Here is a 23,782-nt window from a genome sequence, read left to right on the forward strand (position 1 = left end):
TTTTTTTTCCTCTTTTTTTTTTTTTAATTTTTTGTTTATTGCAGTAACATTGGTTTATAACATTGTATAAATTTCAGGTGTACATCATTATACGTCTATTGCTGCATAGATTACATCATGTTCACCACCCAAATACTAATTACAACCCATCACCACACACATGTGCCGAATTATCCCTTTCGCCCTCCTCCCTCTCCCCTTCCCCTCTGGTAACCACCAATCCAATCTCTGTCTCTATGTGTTTGTTTATTGTTGTTGTTGTCTACTACTTAATGAAGGAAATCATACGGTATTTGACCTTCTCCCTCTGACTTATTTCACTTTGCATAATACCCTCAGTGTCCATCCATGTTGTCACAAATGGCTGGATTTCATCGTTTCTTATGGCTGAGTAGTATTCCATTGTGTATATATACCACATCTTGTTTATCCATTCGTCCCCTGATGGGCACTTAGATTGCTTCCAAGTCTTGGCTATTGTGAATAACGCTGCAAGGAACACAGGGGTGCATGTATCTTTACGCATTGCTGTTTTCAAGTTCTTTGGATAAATACCCAGCAGTGGAATAGCTGGATCATATGGTAGTTCTATCCTCGATTTTTTGAGGAATCTCCATACTGTTTTCCATAGTGGCTGCACCAGTTTGCACTCCCACCAGCAGTGTATGAGAGTTCCCTTCTCTCCACATCCTCTCCAACACATGTTGTTTCCTGTCTTGTTAATTATAGCCATTCTGACGGGCGTGAGGTGATATCTCATTGTAGTTATGATTTACATTTCCCTGATAGTTAATGATTTTGAACATCTTTTCATGTGTCTGTTGGGCATCTGTATATCTTCTTTGGAGAAATGTCTGTTCAGGTCTTTTGCCCATTTGTTAATTGGGTTGTTAGTTTTTTTGTTGTTGAGATGTATCAGTTCTTTGTATATTTTGGAGATTAAGCCCTTATCAGATGTATGGTTTGCAAATATCTTTTCCCAATTGTTAGGTTGTCTTTTCGTTTTGTTGATGGTTTCCTTTGCTGTGCAGAAGCTTTTTAGTTTGATGTAGTCCCATTTGTTTATTTTTTCTATTGTTTCTCTTGCCCGGTCAGACATGGTGCTTGAAAATATGTTGCTAAGACCATTGTCTTAGTTGCCAGGCTACAGAGAATCCAGTCACCAATCTATGCAGGCCCACAAGTTGCCTGAGGGCTTGTTGTTGGGTGGGGCCAGTCTCTAGGATGGGCTGCCTGCCCTGGCTGAGCTGGATTAAATTGGTGCTCTAGCAGGTGGGGCAGACCCAGGGCTAGCAGGTCCCAGGGAGAACTCCAATGGCGTCTGTGTCAGCACACCCACACCAGGCCACAACAATGGCCGCCGCCAATGTCCCAGTCCCTGGAGAGGTCTCACCTCTCACCGAGATATACCCAGGGCCTATTAGGTGAGTCTCTTTTCACCAAAGCACTATGCACCTTTCTTTCTGGTGATTTTAGGTTGCTTTCTGAAATGGGTGAGTTTGCACGTGGGCCCTTTAAGAGGCGGTTTTAATGTCTTTGTGAACCAGCTTTTCTGGGGGGTACTCCCCAATGTTTTAGTAGCAGGTAAAGTCAGATATTATGCCACTCATCTCGATTGTGCTGGGTCCACAAAATGCCCACAGCGGGGCTGCTCCCCGGCTCAGGGCCCCGCGCCTCCAGGGAGGGCTGCGTACCTGTGGGTTGCTCCCGGGCGGCCTGAGGCGCTGCGGCTTGTGAAGGCGGCGTTTTTCCTCTCCAGAAGGGAGTTTCTGCCTCTTCTACCTCAGTTAGGATTGTCTGTTGTTGCAGAAGTTCCTCTTATCCAGTTTTCAGTTCTGTCTCGGGGTAATTTTTCCACCGTAGTTGTAAATTGGCTGTGTCTATGGGAGGAGGTGAGTTCAGAGTCTGCCTACACCGCCATCTTGAATTCTCCCTCTCTGCCTTTATGATTTTTGACTAGTCTCCCAGCACTGTTTTTTGAAATGAGTGTCCTTTTTCCATTGAATTGTCTTTGTACTTTAGTCAAACATCAATTGGCTATATACCTGTGGATCGATTTCTGCATTCTCTATTTGGTCCATGGATCTGTGTCTGTCCTTTTCCCCTTGCCACATTCTGAATTACTGAGGCTTTGTGGTAAGTCTTGAAATAAGATAATTTGAGTCCTCCAACTTCTTTTTCAAAATTGTTTTAGTTGGTCTGGGCTCTTGTCATTACACATGATTTTCAGTATCAGCTTATCAATTACTACAAAAAAATCCTTCCAGGATTGTAATTGGGAATGCATTGAGTTTGTAGGTCAGTTTGAAAAGGATTGAGTCTTCTAATCTATGAACATGGTATATTTTCTCCATTTCTTTAGGTCATCTTTCACTTTTTCATCAGTAGTTTTCAGCCTATAGATCTCGCACATATTTTATTAAATTAATACCTAAGTGTTTTTTAATTTTTAGGGGCTACTGCTGATTTTTTTGTTTCAATTGCAAATTATTCATTGATAATACATTAAATACAATTGATTTTTGTGTATCAACCATGTACCTTACACAGCCTTGCTAAACTCACTCATTTGTTTTAGTTTACCATAGCCTTTCTGGGATTGTCTATATAAACAATTTCTCTTCTTTATATTCCCTCTATTCCAATGTTTTATTTTTTTCTTGCCTTACTGTAGTGGCAAGGACCTCCCTGACAATGATGAGTAGAACTAGTGAAAGTGAACAATCCTGCCTTGTTCTCACTCTTAGAGGGAAAGCATTCAGTTTTTCACTATTAAATTTGATGTTTAACTGTGAAAAGAGACAAAGAAGGGCATTACGTAATGATCAAAGGAACAATCCAACAAGAGGATATAACACTTGTAAATATCTACACACCCAATGTAGGTGCACGTAAATATATAAAGCAATTATTAACAGACATAAAAACAGAAATAGACAGTAACACAATAATAGTAGGGGACTTTAACACTCCACTTACACCAACGGATAGATCATCCAAACAGAAGATCAATAAGGAAACATTGGCCTTAAATGACACACTAGAACAGATGGACCTAGTAGATATATACAGAGCATTCCATCCAACAACTGAAGAATACATGTTCTTTTCAAATGCACATGGAACATTCTTCAGGATTGATCACATTAGGCCACAAAACAAGTCTCCATAAATTTAAGAAGATTGAAATAATACCAAGCATCTTTTCTGTCCACAACGGTATGAAACTAGAAATCAACTATAGGAAGAAAATCAGAAAAGCGACAAACACATGGGGATTAAACAAAATGCTACTGAACAATGACTGGGTCAACGAAGAAATCAAAAAATACCTGGAGACAAATGACAATGAAAATACGACATGCCAGAATTTATGGGATACAGCAAAAGTGGTTCTAAGAGGGAAGTTTATAGCAATACAGGCCTATCTCAACAAACAAGAAAAATGTCAAATAAACAATCTAACAGTGCACCTAAAGGAACTGGAAAAAGAAGAACAAACAAAGCCCAAAATCAGTAGAAGAAGGGAAATAATAAAAATCAGAGCAGAAATAAATGAAATAGAGACTAAAAAAAAAACAATAGAAAAAATTAATAAAACCAAGAGCTGGTGCTTTAAAAAGATAAACAAAATTGACAAACCTTTAGCTAGACTCACCAAGAAAAAAAGAGAGAAGGCACAAATAAGTAAAATCAGAAATGAAAGAGGAGAGGTTACAACAGACACCTCAGAAATACAAAAGATTATAAGAGAATACTATGAAAAGCTATATGCCAACCAATTCGACAACCTGGAAGAAATGGATAAATTCTTAGAATCAAACAACCTTCCAAAACTGGATCAAGAAGAAGTAGAGAATTTGAATAGACGAATCACCAGTAAGGAGATTGAAACAGTAATCACAAACCTCCCCAAAAATAAAAGTCCAGGACCAGAAGGCTTCCCTGGTGAATTCTACCAAACATTCAAAGAAGACTTAATACCTATCCTTCTCAAACTCTTCCAAAAAATTGAGGAGGGGGGTAAACTCCCTAACTCATTCTACAAAGCTGACTTTACCCTGATACCAAAACCAGACAAGGACAACACAAAAAAAGAAAATTACAGGCCAATATCACTGATGAACATTGATGCAAAAATCCTCAACAAAATATTAGCAAATCGCATACAACAATACATTAAAAAGGTTATACACCATGATCAAGTGGGATTTATTCCAGGTATGCAGGGATGGTTCAACATTTGCAAATCAATCAATGTAATACACCACATTAATAAAATGAAGAATAAAAATCACATGATCATCTCAATAGATGCAGAGAAAGCATTTGACAAGATACAGCATCCATTTATGATAAAAACTCTGAATAAAATGGGTATAGAAGGAAAGTACCTCAACATAATAAAGGCCATATATGACAAACCCACAGCTAATATCATCCTCAGTGGTGAAAAAGTTAAACCTATCCCTCTAAGAACAGGAACCAGACAAGGATGCCCACTCTCACCACTCCTATTTAACATAGTACTGGAAGGCTTAGCCAGAGCAATCAGGCAAGAAAAAGAAATAAGAAGGATACAAATTGGAAAGGAAGAAGTGAAACTCTCACTATTTGCAGATGACATGATTTTATATATAGAAAACCCTAAAGAATCCACCAAAAAACTTTTAGAAGTAATAAACGAATATGGTAAAGTTGCAGGATACAAAATCAACATACAAAAATCAGTTGCATTTCTATACACTAACAACGAAGTAGCAGAAAGAAAAATTAAGAATACTATCCCATTTACAATTGCAACAAAAAGAATAAAATACCTAGGAATAAACTTAACCAAAGAGGTGAAAGATCTGTACACCAAAAACTATAAAACATTTCTGAAAGAAATTGAAGAAGACACAAAGAAATGGAAAGATATTCCATGCTCTTGGATTGGAAGAATTAACATAGTTAAGATGTCCATACTGTCTAAGGCAATCTATAGATTCAATGCAATCCCTATCAAAGTTCCAACATTTTTCACAGAAATAGAACAAGGAATCCTAAAATTTATATGGAACAACAAAAGACCCCGAATAGCTAAAGGAATCCTGAGAAAAAAGAACAAAGCTGGATGTATCACACTCCCTGATTTCAAAATATACTACAAAGCTATAGTAACCAAAACAGCATGGTACTGGCACAAAAGCAGACACACAGATCAATGGAATAGAATCGAAAGCCCAGAAATAAACCCACACATCTATGCACAGCTAATCTTTGACAAAGGAGCCAAGAACATACAATGGAGAAAAGAAAGTCTCTTCAACAAATGGTATTGGGAAAACTGGATAGCCAAATGGAAAAAAATGAAAGTAGACCCTTACCTTACACCATACACAAAAATTAAGTCAAAATGGATTAAAGACTTGAATGTAAGACCTGAAACTATGAAACTTCTAGAAGAAAACCTAGGCAGTATGCTCTTCGACATTGGTCTTAGCAACATATTTTCAAGCACCATGTCTGACCGGGCAAGAGAAACACAGAAAAAAATAAACAAATGGGACTACATCAAACTAAAAAGCTTCTGCACAGCAAAGGAAACCATCAACAAAACGAAAAGAGAACCTAACAATTGAGAAAAGATATTTGCAAACCATACATCTGATAAGCGGTTAATCTCCAAAATATATACAGAACTCATGCATCTCAACAACAAAAAAACTACCAACCCAATTAACAAATGGGCAAAAGACCTGAACAGACATTTCTCCAAAGAAGATATACAGATGCCCAACAGACACATGAAAAGATGTTCAAAATCATTAACTAACAGGGAAATGCAAATCATAACTACAATAAGAAATCACCTCACACCCGTCGGAATGGCTATAATTAACAAGACAGGAAACAACATGTGTTGGAGAGGATGTGAGGAGAAGGGAACTCTCATACACTGCTGGTGGGAGTGCAAACTGGTGCAGCCACTATGGAAAACAGAATGGAGATTCCTCAAAAAATCAAGGATAGAACTACCATATGATCCAGCTATTCCACTGCTGGGTATTTATCCAAAGAACTTGAAAACAGCAATGCATAAAGATACATGCACCCCTGTGTTCATTGCAGCGTTATTCACAATAGCCAAGACTTGGAAGCAACCTAAGTGCCCATCAAGGGACGAATGGATAAAGAAGCTGTGGTATATATACACAATGGAATACTACTCAGCCATAAGAAACGATGAAATCCAGCCATTTGTGACAACATGGATGGACATTGAGGGTATTATGCAAAGTGAAATAAGTCAGAGGGAGAAGGTCAAATACCGTATGATTTCCCTCATTAAGTAGTAGATAATAACAACAAACAAACACATAGAGACAGAGATTGGATTGGTGGTTACCAGAGGGGAAGGGGGGAGGGAGGAGGGGGAAAGGCATAATTCGGCACATGTATGGGGTGATGGGTTGTAATTAGTATTTGGGTGGTGAACCTGATGTAATCTATGCAGCAATAGAAGTATAATGATGTACACCTGAAATTTATACAATGTTATAAACCAATGTTACTGCAATAAACAAAAAATTAAGAAAAAAAATTGATGTTAGCTGTAGGTTTTTTTGTAGATGTCTTCCATCAGATCAAGAGAACTCTATTTTATTCCTAGATTGCCAGGAGTTTGTATTGTATCATGAATGATGTTCGATTTTTGTCAAATGTCTTTTCTGCATTTATTGAGTTGATTTTTTGGGTTATTCTCCTTCATTCTGTTAATATAGTTGATTACATTGACTTCTTTTTTTTTATCATGGTCAAGTATACATAACATAAAAATTTCCATTTTTACCATTTTTATGCGTATAGGTCAGTGGCATTAGGTACATTGACACTGCTGTACACTATCAACACCATCTATCTCCAGAACTTTTTTCATCTTTGCAAACTGAAACTCTTTACCCATGAAACAATAGCTTTCCATTCTCCCCTCCCGCTAGTGCCTGACAACCAACCATTCTACCTTCTGTCTCTATGAATTTGACTACTCTAAGTATCTCATATAAGTGGAATCATACAATATTTGTCGTTTTGTATCTGGCTTATTTCATAATGTCCTCAAGGTTTATCCATGTTATACCATGTATCAGAATTTTATTCCACTGTATGTATATACCACATTTTATTTATCCATTCATCCATCAGTGGACATTGGGTTGTTTCCACCTTTTGGCTATTGTGAATAATGCTGCTATGAACATAGATATACAAATATCTGTAGATTTAAATCTTATTATGTAAATAGTTGCAGTAAATTTAAGTGATCTAAAAACTCCATGTAAAAGGCAGAAATTGTCAGAATGATATAGAAGACAACTATACCAAACAACTTAACCTACTTGACATTTATAGAACACTCTACTGAGCAATTGAACAATACACATTTTTTTCATATGCACGTGGAGCATTCACCAGGATTGGCCACATACTCTTTCAAAAAATGTAGGAGGAGGGAATACTTCTTTACTGGTTTTATGAGGCCAGGTTTGTTACCCTGATACCAACTCCTGACAGAGACAATAAAGAGAAGAATATTACAAACCAGTATCCCACACAAACATAGATGCAGAGATCATTAACAAAATATTAGCAAACTGAATCCAGCAGTATATAAAAAGGGTACTATACCACGACCATGTGGAGTTTATCCAGTAATACAGGTTCGTTCAATATTTGAAGATCAACATCACGTTTCCCCAACCTCCCTGCCCCTGGTAACCACCATTCTACTATCTGCTTCTATGAATTTGACTTTTTTACATGCCACATAAAAGTGAGATCACGTGGTATTTTTCTTTCTGTGTCTGGCTTATTTTGTTTAACATAGTGTCCCCCAGGTTCATCTGATGTCACAAATGGCAAGATTTCCTTCTTTTTTTTTTTTTTATAATTTTATTTATTTATTTTTTCCCCCAAAGCCCCAGTAGATAGTTGTATGTCATAGTTGCACATCCTTCTAGTTGTTGTATGTGGGACGCGGCCTCAGCATAGCCGGAGAAGCGGTGGGTCCGTGCGCGCCCGGGATCCAAACCCAGGCCGCCAGCAGCGGAGCGCGCGCGCTTAACCGCTAAGCCACGGGGTCGGCCCAGGATTTCCTTCTTTTTTAAGGCTGCATAATATTCCATTGTATATACATACCACAATTTCTTTATCCATTCATCTGTCACTGGACACTTAGGTTGTTTCTATATCTTGGCTGTTGTGAATAATGCTGCAGTGAATGTGGGGACACAGATATCTCTTCAAGGTAGTGATTTCATTTCCTTTGGATATATACCCAGAAGAGAGATTGCTGAATCATGTGGTAGTTCTATTTTTAATTTTTTGGGGAACCTCCAAACTGTTTTCCTAATGGCTGTACCAATTTATATTACCACCAACAGTGCACAAGAGTTCCCTTTTCCTCACATCCTCATGAACACTTTTTGTCCTTTGTCTTTTTGGTAATAGCCATCCTAACAGGTATGAGATGATATCTCATTGTGGGTTTGACTTGCTTTTATATTCAACATATTAACAAAATAAAGGAGAAAAGCCATAAGTTAATTCCAGTTGGTACAGAAAAAAATTTTGATAAAATTCAATATACATTCATGATTAAGAACTCTCCACATATTTGGAATAGAAGTTCCTCAACCTAATAAAGGGCATTAAGGGGAAAAAAACTTATTGGTAACTTCATATTTAATAGTGAAAGAACACTTTCCCCCTAAAAATGAGAACAAAACAAGGATATCTTCTCTCACTCTTTGTATTTCATATCTTCCTGGAAAATCCAAGTCAGTTCAATAATGCAAGAAAAAGAAATAAAATGAATATAGATTGGAAAGGACAAAGTAAAACTCTGCCCACAGATGACAAGATTGTGCATGTAGACAACCTACAAAAAATCTACAAAAATTAATAAATGAATTTAATAAGTTTTCAAGACATAAGGGCAATATGCTAAAACCAATTATATATCTACATTCTAATAACAAAAAATTACTAAATAAAATTTTCTATTATATCATTTAAAACACCATTAAAAACATGAAGTATTTAGGGATAAGTTTACAAAAATATGGCTCTAAAACCTGTACATTGAAAAATACAAAACATTGCTAAGAGAAATTAAAGAAAACCTAAATAAATGGAGAGATATATGGATCCTGGATCAGAAGAGTCAATGTTTAAAAGATGTTATTTTGCCTCAAATTGATCTGTAGACTTAATGCATTCCCAGTCAAAATACAAGCAGTCTTTTTTCTTAGAAATTGATCCCCTGATTCTGAATTTTATATTAAAATGCAAAGGACCTAGAATAACTAAAACATTTTTCAAAAAGAAGAACAAGATTGGAGGATTTAACTTTAAAAAGCTACATTTATCAAGACAGTTGAATACTACTATAAGGATAGACATAAAATTAATGGAACCAAACTGACAGTCCAGAAATATTCCTGCACTTATTTGGTCAATTGATTTTTTTTTTTTAATGAGAAAGATTAGCCCTGAGCTAACATCCGATGCCAATCCTCCTCTTTTTGCTGAGGAAGATTGGCCCTGGGCTAGCATCCATGCCCATCTTCCTCTACTTTATATGGGACGCCACCACAGCATAGCTTGACAAATGGTGTGTCAGTCTGCACCCAGAATCCGATCCTGCAGACCCCGGGCTGCCAAAGTGGAGTGCACAAACTTAACTGCTATGCCACCAGGTCGGCTCCTGGTCAATTGATTTTTCAATGGGAAAAGGAAATTCTTTTTAACAGGTAGTGTTGATAATGGGATATTGATAGGAAAAAAAATAAGCCTTGATCTTTACCTCATGTCATCTCTAAACACTTAACTTGAAATTGATCACAGAGCTAAATGTAAAAGTTAAAACTTTTAGGGGGCCAGCTCGGTGGCATAATGGTTAAGTTCGCGCGCTCCACTTCAGCGGCCCAGGGTTTGCAGGTTCAGATCCCAGGTGTGGACCTACACACCACTCATCAAGCCATGCTGTGGTGGCATCCCACATACAAAAGAGAGGAAGAGATGTTAGCTCAGCAACAATCTTCCTCAGGCAAAAAGAGTTCGATTGGCAACAGATGTTAGCTCAGGGCCAATCCTCCTCACCAAAAAAAAAAAAAAGTTAAAATTTGTAGAAGGAAACATGACAAAATCTTTCAATCATAGGATAGTCAAAGAATTAGGACACAGAAAGACCAACCAAATATAAAGGAAAAACATGATAAATTGGACTTCACCAAAATTTTTAAAATTCTGTTCTTAACAGATACTGTTGAGCAAATGAAAAGAGAAGAGAGATGGGGAGAAAATTTGCAATACATATCTGACATAGAACTTGTATCCAGAGTATATGAAGAGATCTCACAACACAATAATAAGACAAACATCCGAATTTAAAAAGTGGGCTAAAGATTTGAACAGACACTTCACCAAAGGAGATATGTAACATCAGTAGTCATCAAGGGATGCAAATTAAAACCACATAAAATACCACTAGACTGGTTAGAATTTAAAAGATTGACAATACAAAGTGTTAATGAGGATGTAAAGCACCTGAAACTTTCATAAATTTCTGGCTGGAGTATAAAATGGTACAACTACTTTGGAAAACAGTTTATCCTTTCTTTATAAATTTAAACATATACTTAGCCTACAACCTGGAAATTCTGCTAGATATTCACCCAGAGACATAAAGACATAAGTCTACCCAAATACTTATACCTAAATTTTTTATAGCAGCTTCATTCATAACAGCCAAAAACTGGAAACCACCCAAATAGCCATCAAAAAGTGAGTGGATAAACACGTTGTCATTTTTCCATATAGTAGAGTATTCTACAGCAATAAAAAGAATGAACTGCTGCTATGCTCATTGTGTTTGTTTTTTATTGCTCCATATTAATATTACCACAGACCTAGCAGCTTAAAACAACACACATTTATCATCTCCCAGTTTCTGTGGACAGAAGTCCAGGCATAGCCTAGCTGGATTCTCTACTTAGGATCTCACAAGGCTGCAATCAAAATATCCAGGGCTGTATTCTCATCTGGAGGCTTGAATGTGGAAGGATCCACTTTCTCACATGTGTTGTTGGCAGCATTCAGTTCCTTGCAGTTGTAGGACTATGAGCTTCAGGTTTTTGCTTGATGTTGGCTGGAGGCCACCCTAAGCTCCTAGAGGTTACTGGCAGTTTCTTGCCACATGGGATTCCCCAACATGGCCACTTTTTTCCTTACAGCCAGCAAGGGGGAGAGAGACTCCAGCAAGATGGATGCTATAATCTTATACTATGTAATCATGTAATCACAAACATCCCATTGCCTTTGCCATATTTTCATAGTTAGAATAAGTCACAGATACTGCCCTCACTCAAGGGGAAGAGAGTGTACAAAGACATGAACACCAAGAGACAGGGTTGTGGAGGCTACCTTAAGAGTCTGTTCTCTACACACAGTAACATGGATGAACCTTAAGAACATTATGTTGAGTAAAATAAGCTAGATGCAAAAGAGTACTTACTGTAAGATTCCATTTATATGAAATTATAGATAAGGCAAAACTAATCTACAGTGACAGAAAGTATATTACTCATTGGGGGCTTTGGGTGGGTTAGGGTGGGTGTTTGGGAACTTTTGGGGGTGATGGGAATGTTCTGTCTTCTAATTGTGCTGCTGGTCACAAGGTTGTATACATTTGTCAGAACTCATGGAATTGCACACTTACAATGGTTTCACTGTATTGCCTGCAAATTTTATCTCTGTAAAGTTGATGAAAAAAACAACAGTAATAGCCATGAGTATCACAAAATTTGTAACTTAAATGTGCCAGTTAAATCTAATATTATCCTTAAGATACACTTAAGAGTCAGTAATCAGAAAATGACTCATTTCATAATATATCATTTGAAGAATTTTTACAGTTAAAAATGTGGATTTCTTGGGCCAGCCTCTTGGCTTAGCGGTTAAGTGCACACGCTCCACTACTGGCGGCCCGGGTTAGGATCCCAGGCGCCCACCGACGCACTGCTTCTCCGGCCATGCTGAGGCCGCATCCCACATACAGCAGCTAGAAGGATGTGCAACTACGACATAACAACTATCTACTGGGGCTTTGGGGGAAAAAAAAAGGAGGAGGATTGGCAATAGATGTTAGCTCAGAGCCGGTCTTCCTCAGCAAAAAGAGGAGGATTAGCATGGATGTTAGGTCAGGGCTGATCTTCCTCACAAAAAAAATAAAATTAAAATAAATTAATTAAAAAAAATATGGATTTCTTATTTTTATGGTTCTTTATGATTTGTCAACACTCAGAACTAGCAAAGATCATTTTTTAAAAGATGAAGCTTTATTACAGTGTTATCTTTTCCTTAAGTAAACAACACATATTTTTAGAATAATGTCTTTTGGATGCAGGCTGTTGATAACCTTTCCATAATTTTAGTTCTGAATGGTCACCTACTGAATCTGGTGATAAATGTCTCATTTACCTTAACCCCTGTTGGCCATGCTTCTAAAGTGTGTTAGCCATTTTCAGTGCCTATGGAGATTTGAAGAATGTGTGCTTCATGAAGTGTTTTCCTGCCTGCCGCTTCTAGTATCTCTTAGTGATTAATGGGACCTTTAATTTGCATGCTCACTTTTACACTCATTATAGTGTGTGAAGTTCCAATAAGAGTATTAAAGTTCAATGAAAATCTCATGCATACTGATGAGAATGCAAATGAACATTGATGAAAGAATGCTAGGATCCTAAGGCATAAACTGTCCAGTTATCTTGCTAAATTCTGTTCAAACAATGGTTACATTATAATGAAGACTGATAGAGAATCCACCATACAGATATAATTAGCAATGGCCAAATCATTGTATAATTTATAATTGGATAGAGGTTCAGTTCCAGATTGTTCTGAGGTTAAAAAAAAAGAAATGTAATGATTTGATATTAATGCTTAGTTCTATTCCTTCCTCCTCCTAACCTTTGCCAGCCTTCAGCAAGACATTTCCTTTGTTGTATGTAGGGATTGGGAAACTGGGGATGATTATATAAATGAGTGGTCACATTGAAAATTTCCAGCTGTAACCTTTATTGGATACATAACAGTGAATGGGCATCAACCATCATCTCCAGAAGACATTTCAAGTATCTGGTTATTGTAGAATTATAAATATACAAGTTTATTTCAGAAATTACATTTATCTATCTAGATAAAACAAAGATCTTTCTTCTTGAGCCATTTAAAACAAAGCTAAAGGAAGCCCTCATATTTTTCTTTAGAGAATAGTGTCCCATGAAGTGAATAGTCTAGGTGGTACTTACTACATTATCTGAGTTATATTACATTCTTACATCTACGAGTGAATTTTATACTTATACAAAACCAGTAAGCTTTAGAAAACACAAATCAGAGTTTCCTCAACCTATTAATCTACCTTGGGATTTTAAAAAATTATTTGGATTCTATTGAAATATTTTTCTTTTTCCCAACCTTAAAAAAAATGAAAATGCTGTTTCATAGACTCATCAGTAAGACAAATTGTTGTTTTAAGTTGTTTTTCTCATGGTGATAGTAAGTGTGCATTGTGCCATTATGCTTTTTCAGCATGCTCTGATGCCCACCATATGTGTTCATAGATTCTAGGATACATGTAATCATTGGTAAAAAGTGTAATAGTTAATAATGATTTTTAATTTAGATAATAGGAAGGTGTTTTTGAATCAAGATATATAGTTGTTGCTAAAAGGATTATACTTAATGGTAGCCCTAGCACAGGGGTTGGCAAACTACTTCTTTAAAGGGCCAGATGGTAAATATTTTAGGCTCTGTGGGCCATACAGTCTTTGTTACAACTACTCAACTCTGCTGTTGTGGCACACAAGCAGCCATAGATAATATGTAAACGAATAAGTGTGGCTTTGTTCCAATAAAACTGAAATGGACACTGAAATTTGAATTCTATGTTATTTTCATGTGTCATGAAATATTGTTCTTCATTTGATTTTTTTTTCCCCAACCATTTATAAATATGAAAACAAGCCATGGGCTAAATTTGGCTTGCAGGCTATAGTTTGCCGACTCCTGCCCTAGCAGTTGATTTTTCTGAATTAACTTTCTAATCTAAATTGAAAACTGAAGATTTACTACTTAAAGCCTTTTAGAGGTATATGGCCCATGTTGAATTATTTTAAAAGAAGCCTCGTTCCTAGAATAAAACTCCCATAAATATAGATAAGTGACTTTTATTTGATCATAAAGAGGCAGTTGAAAAATTCTGTAAACTGCTTATTTCCTTGATTGCACAGAGGAATCTTGCTGTTGCTGAGCTTTCTAATACAGGTCAAAATCCCATTACAACAAACTTTTTTACAGTGTAAGTATTTTATAGCGGAAGTATTCATTCAACAGCTGTATAAAGTATCTACTCTTTCAAGGCATTTAGGTGGTAGAAAAATAAATCTCCCATGGATGCATCCTGCCCTTGACAACCTTACAGCCTAACAAGGAATACAAAACCTGTGCAAGTTGTGGCTAGAAATGGACCAAATAGTGGTGGAGTCAAAGTGGAAGCTAATAAGAAAGAGAATGCAGAAAAGAATAACAGGGGTAAGCTCAGAAACAGGAGTAGAGAAGGCAAAATGCTGGGACTATATTAGAAATACATGTATGGGATCAGTGCAAGAGAGAACAGAGCAGGGAGAAATAACTAAACCCAGGTCCACAGTTCCTCTAGTTTGTGTGTGGGTCTCCACCATAGCATGGCTGACGAGTGGTATAGGTCCAAGCTGGGATCCAAACCTGCAAACCCGGGCCACCGAAGCAGCGCGCACCAAACTTAACCACTACGCCGTGGGGCTGGCCCCAGTTTCTACTTTTTAAAGGCCGTATTCCCTACAATATATTTTCTCACAGTCGCCTATATATACTCTCATAGGCCAAGCAGATATTATTGATCTTTGCTGTTTTGAGTCTGCTATAAAAAATATAGGTTTATTGAATAATACTGATAATAATAGTAATAACTTAGACTGGCATGCTTACTGTATGCCAGACTCTGAGATAAGAATTTATATATATTATTTCATATAACTTTCACCATAACCCTAAAATGTAGATACTATTATAATTTCTATTTTACAGATGGGAAATCTGATGCTTAGAAAATTAAATAACTTGCCCCAAGTGACACAGCTAGTAAGTGATGAAGTTGAGATTTGAACCCAGAAAATTTGGCTCTGCTCTCCTAAGCACTATACTGTATGTCTTCCATATGATTCTGATACACTTCCCTAGACGCAGCTGCCCTACTCCCTTCCTATTGCTGTAAAGCATCTAGCACTTTACATGTGCCCAGTGCCCAGTAGGCACTTAAATGTAGGCTCTCTCTACTCTGCAGCTCATCTCCCAAGTATTGGGAGCTAAGGCCTGATGATACCAACAGTAGGAGATAGGCTGCTTGCTAGATCAGATCAGAAGAGAAATCTCTGTAAATGAAAACTTTTCTACATCCCTTCCTTTATAAATTGAGCAATAACTAACCCAAATTTCCAGGATAATGTAATTTTGATATTGCCTTGCAGTGTGCTGTATTGTGATTTGGCCTGTATGCCATAAATACACTAAGTTGAATTTGGACAATTATGAGGTATGATTTTAGATATGAAACTGTCCCCTCTTTATCCTCCCTACACTGTTGTATTTTTTTTATGACACAAATCACCACCTAACATTATATTTGTGTGTTTCTTTTCCGTGCCCCCTTCACTAGTATATGTGCTATAGGAGAGGAGGGAATTCATGCTTGGTTCCCTGTTATATCTCCAGTGCCTAAAACAATATATAACAGGTCCTCAATAAATATTTGTTTTATGCATGAATGAATAAAATGTTTGCATGAATTATAGAAAACTTACATTTAAATATTATTTTTTCTTTCTAGCTTGGATTAGAAGAACAAGAAAGACTCCACCTACTATGGAGGTAAGAATACACAAGGAAAATATTCAAATAGGATGTGTTTATAGTGCTGTATTTCTCAATTGGAAGTTTGTACTGCCAGGAATACCTGAAGCCTCAGAATAAATATGATGCATCTTCCCAAAGTTTTAATTTTACTCCATAGAAAATAATATAAAACATTTTTATAATAAAATAAATGCACAAATTATGGAATATAACATAATATAAATTTTAAAATGAAATAATAAAAATTTAAAACAAAGTAAAAACACTTTTTAGAAAGTTTAGACTTATAGCAGCTTGCATCAGGAAGTTTCCTGTGGCCCTGGGGAGTTCTCTGTTCTGATACGGATGCTTTGGTGGAAAACTTGGAGAAACTCTGATTCTCAAATCATGCTCTGCTTATTTTGCCCTTAATTTTATATAAAACTTAAAATTTTATAATTTTATATAAATTTATCAAGTATCCAAAGAAACTTTAAAATATACAATTAGTATGTAACGTATTACACTCATTAATTAATAGTTGAATTTTTATTTAAAACTTTAAAACATAGTTTTGGTGGTGTGCAGAAAAAAAAGCATAGCAATGCTGTGATATATGTGTTTTAAAAATGTGGCGATTTCATAATTTTTATTTTAAAACAATAGCATAAAGTATTCTAAAATTATTTTGTAAGAAATAAATGTATTTCATAAAAGGAAAGTGTCTGGATTCATTCATATACTGCCTATTCCTTTTCTTCTACTATTTAGGACTTCCCTCCTCTTTTCTCTGCCCTAGTCCCTCACTACTGCAAACCCTGATGACAACATAATGTGGGCTTCAACACTCAGGCCCTGCTTTTAGAGAGGTGGGGTACTCCAGGGCAGAACTCATGATGACTCATAAATTGCCATATGTGTCTTTACTTGCTCCATTCCTCCTATACTGACCCCATCAGTGTTTGTCTGGCCAGGGTCTGAGTGAGCATATCTCTAACCCCATTTCTAGCTTTGTATGTTGCTTCCTCCTTGGCCCTATGTTACTCTTCTCAGACCCTTCTTTCTAATATCAGTGAACCTTGAAATAAAAGGGAAAAAAAGTCAGTGTGATCCGGGAGTCAGAATTATCCCCAGTGGTTTACAGTGGTAGGATGGATGATAGATGAGCCCTTCTATTCCTCTTCTCTTGGCCATAAGAAGAGCTACTATTCTCAAAGCAAAATGTGTTTTTTCTGTCCTCAGAACTTCGAAAGCCTTCTTCCATGGAAACATTGATAAGCAGAGTGATTAGATGGAGGCAACTGCGATAATCAGGCCTAAGGCACCACTCCTGTAAATTTTAGGTAATCCTAGCATCTCTAACAAGCTTCAGTCAGAACAGTGAGACCAAGTCATTCCATCCAGGGGCTCACATTCTTGAAAATATAAAAAGGAGCCCTCTCTTGCCTCTTTTCTAATGTACCATCAATCGTATCATTCTTTATGCTCTTCTGTGCTCTCCCCAACACACACACACACACACACACACACACACACACACACACCCCTTTCCCTCCCTTCTGACTCTTTCCTTTGTGTTTCAGGAATTTCTGTTTCTTTGTTAGCAAATTACCCTTCACCTTTAATATTTTCCTAGGAACTTCCTCTTCCACAGAGCCTCAACTGAAATCTGCTTGTAACTGAAAGATACTGAGTCTCTTCTTTCCTTGAAGTGAATTTTGCTAATTTTCCCAGAACCCACAGAAAGAAAATGGGCTCAACTGCTCCTACCTTCCCACAGTCACTTCTAAAATATTCTTCCATTTTGTGGGCCCAGGGGGTGTGATACCTTGCGGTCCAGGTATATTTCTCCCTACCTGTTCAGCACTTTTATCTTTGCCAACTTCCAGGCCTCTCTTCCACACTGATGGCAGAGATTAGAACCAGACTTACAGTCTTCTCCCTTCAGTGTCTTCTCAGGTCTTAGCTGTTCATTCACACCAGTGTCCCTACTTCAAGTGAACTACCACTTCCATAACCACACCTTAGTTCTTATCACCACACACTGTTCTACCACCCAAAACTTGTAAACTCTTCAATCCTAGATTCTGGATATGTCATATTAAGGGTAAAAAAAAATAAAAACCTATTTAATGTAAAGTAACATATGTATACAGAAAACCAGAAGAATTAAATATATAGCTTAATGGATTATTATAAGGCGAATTCCACCCAAGTCAAGAAATAGAACTTTACCAGCTACTCCAGAATCGTGTGCCTCATCCCAATACAACCTCCTCTCTCCCCACAAAAGCAACCCTGAACATAATAACTTTTAGAGTAATCATTCCCTTACATTTTTAAGTAGGTTTATCACCCAAATGTGCATTATGGTTTAGACTTGTCCACTTTGTAAAAACTTCATATTTGTTTTAAATCTCTTTCAATCTATATGTTCTGCCTCCATCCCTTTTATTTCCTTACATTTAAATTTATCTTTTAAAAAACCCAGCCCATTTGACCTGTAGAGTTTGGCACAATCTAGATTTTGCTGATCATGTATTCTTCATATAGTTCAGCATGTTCCTCTGTCCTCTGTCTTTCTTCCAAATTGGCAGCTGGATCCAGAAGCTAGATACTCATGTTTGATCTTTTTGTCAAGAATGTAGAAAATGTTTGGCAAGACTGTAGAAGAGCATAATGGCTGGTTGTCCCTCTTTTTGTGATCTTTGCAGGTGCTTATGCTTAATGCCTATATCAATTCATTGGACACAACCGCACATTCTTCTGTGCCTGTTAAAACTAGTTACTTTTCAAGATGCTACCGATCATTTGAGCTCTCTACTTTTTTTCAAATCTCTGCGTGAACTCCCACCCCCTGAAAGACTTCCGTCCATATCACCTGTACACTATGGCTAAAAGTTAGCCAATAGCGATTAGAATGCCATTTACAATGGCATCAGAAAACATAAAATACTCTGATATAAATTAAGCAAAATATAAGACATGTACACTTAAAATTACAGAACATTGGTGAGAGAAATTAAAGAAGACCTAAATTAATGGGGAGAGATACCTGTTAATGGATTGGAATATTCAGTATTGCTAAGATGTTGATTCTCCCAAATTGATCCACAGCAGTAATTCTTATACTTTATCATGCATCAGAGTCACTGGGAAGGCTTGTTAAAACACAGATTGCTGGGGCTGGCCTGGTGGCATAGCAGTTAAGTGCATGCACTCCGCTGCGGCGGCCCGGGGTTCAGATCCCGGGCACACACCGACGCACCACTTGTCAAGCCATGCTGTGGCAGTGTCCCATATAAAGTAGAGGAAGATGGGCATGGATGTTAGCCCAGGGCCAGTCTTCCTCAGCAAAAACGAGGAGGATTGGCGACAGATTTTAGCTGAGGGCTAATAATCTTCCTCACAAAAAAACAAAAACATAGATTGCAAGGCCCTATACCCAGAGTTTTTGATCCACTAGGTCTGGGGTAAGGCCTGATTATTTGCATTTAAAACAAGTTCCCTGGTGATGCTGATGCTGTTGGTCCAGAGCTCACACTTTGTGAACCACTGATCTATAGAGTCAGTTGAATGAAAATCCAATTAAAATTCCATCAGACTTGTTTTGGTAGAAATCTACATGCTGATTCTAAAATGTGTATGGAAATGCATAGAACCTAGAATGGCTGAAAGCAATCATGACAAAGGAGACGAAAAGTAGAGGACTTTACACTGCCTGGCTTTAAGACTTACTCTAAAACTATAGTAATCAAGACGTGTGGTACTCGCATAAGGAAATATAAATAAATCAATGGAAAAAAAAAGAAAATCCAGAAATAGACACTATACAGCCAATTGGTTTTTGACTGTACCACCAAAGGAACACAATTAGGAATGGAAAGTCTTTTCAGCAAGCAGTGTTAGAATAAGTTAAGATCCATAAGGAAAAAAAATGAACCTTGATCCTTACCTCACATCATACACAAATATTAATTCAAGATGGATAATAAACTAAACATAAAAGCTAAAGCTATAATGCTTCTAGAAGAAAACATAGTGGAGTATCTTCACAACTTTGGGGTAGACAGGAGACAGAAAGCACTGTCCATAAAAGAGAAACATTGATAAATTGAACTTAATTAAAATTAAAAGCTAATATTCATCGAAAGAGAACATTGGGAAAGCAACAGACTAGGAGAAAATAATCACTGTACATGTATCTGACAAAGGACTTGTATCCAGACTTTATAAAGAACACCTCAACTTAATGATTAAACAAAAAAAAAGACAAAGCTAATAAAAATTGGGTAAAAATCTTGAACAGGTACTTCATAAGATACCATAATGGCCACTAAGCATATGAAAAGATACTCAACATCACTAGTCATCAGGGAAACCACAATGGGATACCACTACACACTCACGAAAATGGCCGACATTTAAAAGATTGACAATAGCAATAACTAGAACAACCATACTTTCATACAGTGCTAGTTGGTGTGCAAGTGATACAACCATATTCAAAAACTGGCACTTTGTTATCAAAATCAAATACACACCTACCCTATTACCCAGCAGTTTCTCCTGGCCACCTTGAAGGCTGAAGGAATCAATTTTCAGGCACACTTCTTGGGAAGCTCTCTCCAAAAGAAGGCCTAATTTCTTGGCATACCATGCAAACCCTCCTGATTTGTACTCAGCCCAATTTCCTAGCTTTCCTCCTTATGCTTGTTATACCCACCTTATTCTTCAAGGAACTCCTTACTATTTCTCAAGTTTAATGTCTTCTCCTCCCATCAGCTGGCACACTTCTGCTCATGCTTAATTCCACTTGAAAGGCCATTTAAAATCCTTTGCTTTCCTCAGCTTTTTTCTCAACTGCTTAACTTGTAGAGTTAATCTCTTACTTCTTGATATAACTACACTGCCTTGTACAACTGTATAACCCTTTGAGTTCAGTATTATAATTATTTTATTTGTCCATCTTTCTGACTATATTATAAGCTATATGGCACAGGGATTATGTCTTATTCATTTGTATGTCATTAGCACCTAACACAGAGCCTGATTCATTATTAGTTAGAGAGGGTTTTATTGACAGACTTGAAAATCTCAATGCTATGTAAGTATATTACATGGTTTCTGTGACATGAGTTTGAATTTCCAACAACCAACTGTAAAATAACCCTGTTATTTTACGTATTTCCAAAAATATGTAAAAAACAACATATTTCCAAGTTGATCATTGTGTATACTTTTTTCATAGAAATTCACATTTTACTGCCAATTCATACAGTTGCCGATATAGTTCAGCACTTGCTCATCAGTGCAGTACAAGTTGAATTAACATTTCACAAAATTAATGCGGTAGACTTCTCCTAGCACTGTCTCCATTCCATTAGAAGCCACGTATAGCAAATATTTTGAAATATTGCTTCTCCTTTCATAGTGACAAAACAGTTGGAAACAGAAAAAAGTTTTCTGTTTGAAAAAGTGAATAAATATATTGCCAAGTACTGACAAAATACTTGATTCAGCAAAAGGTTTACAGACAGTAGAAGAAAACTACAATAGTAGAGCTTACCTACTTCACTTTTAATCCATATGCTCCATGAAAGAAGAAGAGGAAATTCTAGAAACCAGTAGAGAATGGAGTTGGAGATGGTGATGCTGTAGTCTAAGGAAAGGATGGGGCAGCTAGGTAGGACCACACTTCATAGTACCTCGTTTACTTGACCGTGTTCTCAGATCTGGGATGGAGGCTTCAAAGACTCAGATTTGTCCATGTCCAAGGTGATTTGACTCTAAAAGGTATCACAGTAACTAAAAGACCCATGAGTTTAAAATAGTTGCCAGAATTCCAGTGTATTAATTTATGGTAAGAAATTAAATTGGCACAGGAAAAAATAATAGATTATCTGATGAGTATGGCATTAGGATAAGGGAAGTTAAGTAAAATAAATGTTTATTGCATCAGGCCTAAAATCGCCTATTGTGTCCATGTCACAATAGGGATGGTCGGATGCATAAGAATGGAAATATTTAAAAAGAATTGGCCACAATTCCCAATCTCTGTCCCAATCCTAGGAATAGCCTTATGATTTGGAATAGAAAAAATTGCCACATGCTGATTAAGGCTTTTGCTCTGATGGACAGTGTTTTTATGAATTGCCAGCAATTGTCTCTATGATTCTCTTTTTTTCTTTGCTTCCCCATTCCGATTGACATATTATTTCTTTTGCTATTATGATAGTTATGTTATAGTTAAATGTGCTGGCCCTGCAGCTATTCTTTTGTTTTACTCTTTTCATATCTATGCTCTGGCCTGTAATGTGTTGATCTTACAGTTTAACTTTCAGAGAGGAATCTTATTTCTGAATTCTTGAGGCCCATTTTACTGTTGTCTCCAAGTAACTGACGTTTATTGAGTGAGTTCTCCGTGCTCAATATTATTAGATTCATATTATAAGTTACAGAATTGAACTGTCTTAAAATTGACATTTTGCGTATATAATCCTACTTTCCTATTGACTTAAATGACAAAGATGGAGTGTATGTTCTTGTGGAAAAATAGACCCCCACTTCAAACCTCACAGTGTCACTTTTGGGAATATAGTGGAAATGAATAAGAAAATAGTAGCTTGTTCATACACTGGGTTATACATCATTCATTAAAAATGAATGAGCTAGAGTTACTTGTATCAACATGGATAAATCTCAGAAACATGATATTGAGCAAAAAGAAGAAGTTGCAGAAGATTTCATACAATGTGATAGCACTTATGTAAAATTTGAAAGCAGAAAAGAAATAATGGACTTTCAAGTAAAGATAATTAAACACATGAGTTTACTTTCTCTTTTCAAGCCTAATGAAAATGACAGTAAAGGGATTTATTTTAAAAACCATAAACCTACAAGGTCAAAGAAAATTGAAGAGGCAAAAGCCGCAATAATGTTTTGGAAGCTGGAAAGCAGATGAACAAGTGGTAACAGATTTAGCAAAACTGAGAAGAATGACTCCTAAATCTGGCAGAGCAGAAAGCCCAGATGCAACCCAATTTAAACCATAGAACCCCAGAATGTTCAGTATTTAACAATGCCAGGAAACTCTGAGAGTGGAGTTGAGGCTGGTGCTAAAAACAATAACCTGGTTGAAAACCTGTTTAAGAAGCAATTAGATGCTAAACAATAAATGTAGAAGAAATAATAGAGTTGGAAAATCACCATTTTTTGACCATGATTGTAATAATTGTTTCAGGGAAAAATCATTAGTGGATTCTAAAACCAATGGGCCAGATTTTGTTGGGGAACATAGATATTCATATGGTCTCAAGGCATTTCCCTACAGGTTACTTATTAATTACAAAGGGAAAAAAACGTACCTTTACAGTGGACAAATCTGGCAGATACCACGTTAACCAGGTGGTCAAAAGTTGTACCAAGTAGGACAGACTTGACATCATCTACACCTCCTTGTATGATGCACTGAGAGTAAGACATCATTCATGTAGTATTCTTACTAGCCTTAATCTAATCGTGAGGAAACAATCAGAAAACCTAAATTGGGACACATTCATGAAACATCAGACCAGTCATGTCAGTGTAGTGAACGACAAAGAAAGGCTGATCAACATGACAACTAAATGTAACACATTATCCTTGATTGGGTGAAAAACTTAGCTATAAAGGACAGTGTTGGGAGAATTGGTGAAATTTGAACATGACCCATATATTAAATAATAGTGCTGTATCAATGTTAAATCTCCTGGAGAAAAAGAAAAGGATGCCATTAAATTTCCTTTGTGATAGCATGCAACCA

At 36.7% G+C, this 23,782-nt stretch overlaps 1 protein-coding gene across 3 annotated transcripts in view; it reads left to right on the forward strand.

Annotated features, from left to right (window-relative positions):
- NDUFAF2 (NADH:ubiquinone oxidoreductase complex assembly factor 2) overlaps positions 1–23,782 on the forward strand; it is a 164,178-nt gene that overhangs the window by 102,315 nt on the left and 38,081 nt on the right. The window contains exons 3-5 of one of the 3 annotated variants that reach the window (XM_087443308.1): positions 15,615–15,679; positions 15,974–16,014; positions 17,221–17,319. In XM_087443308.1, coding sequence (XP_087299434.1) covers positions 15,615–15,679; positions 15,974–16,014; positions 17,221–17,269 — 155 coding nt within the window. In that variant the 3' untranslated portion in view covers positions 17,270–17,319. Of the gene's footprint in view, positions 1–15,614; positions 15,680–15,973; positions 16,015–17,220; positions 17,320–23,782 lie in introns of those variants that run through there. The other 2 variants (XM_087443307.1, XM_004422858.3) reach the window with 2 other exon arrangements.

Source organism: Ceratotherium simum, chromosome 18 (genome assembly GCF_057802395.1).
Source record: "Ceratotherium simum simum isolate JZ-2026a chromosome 18, ASM5780239v1, whole genome shotgun sequence".
Lineage (NCBI taxonomy): Eukaryota > Metazoa > Chordata > Mammalia > Perissodactyla > Rhinocerotidae > Ceratotherium > Ceratotherium simum.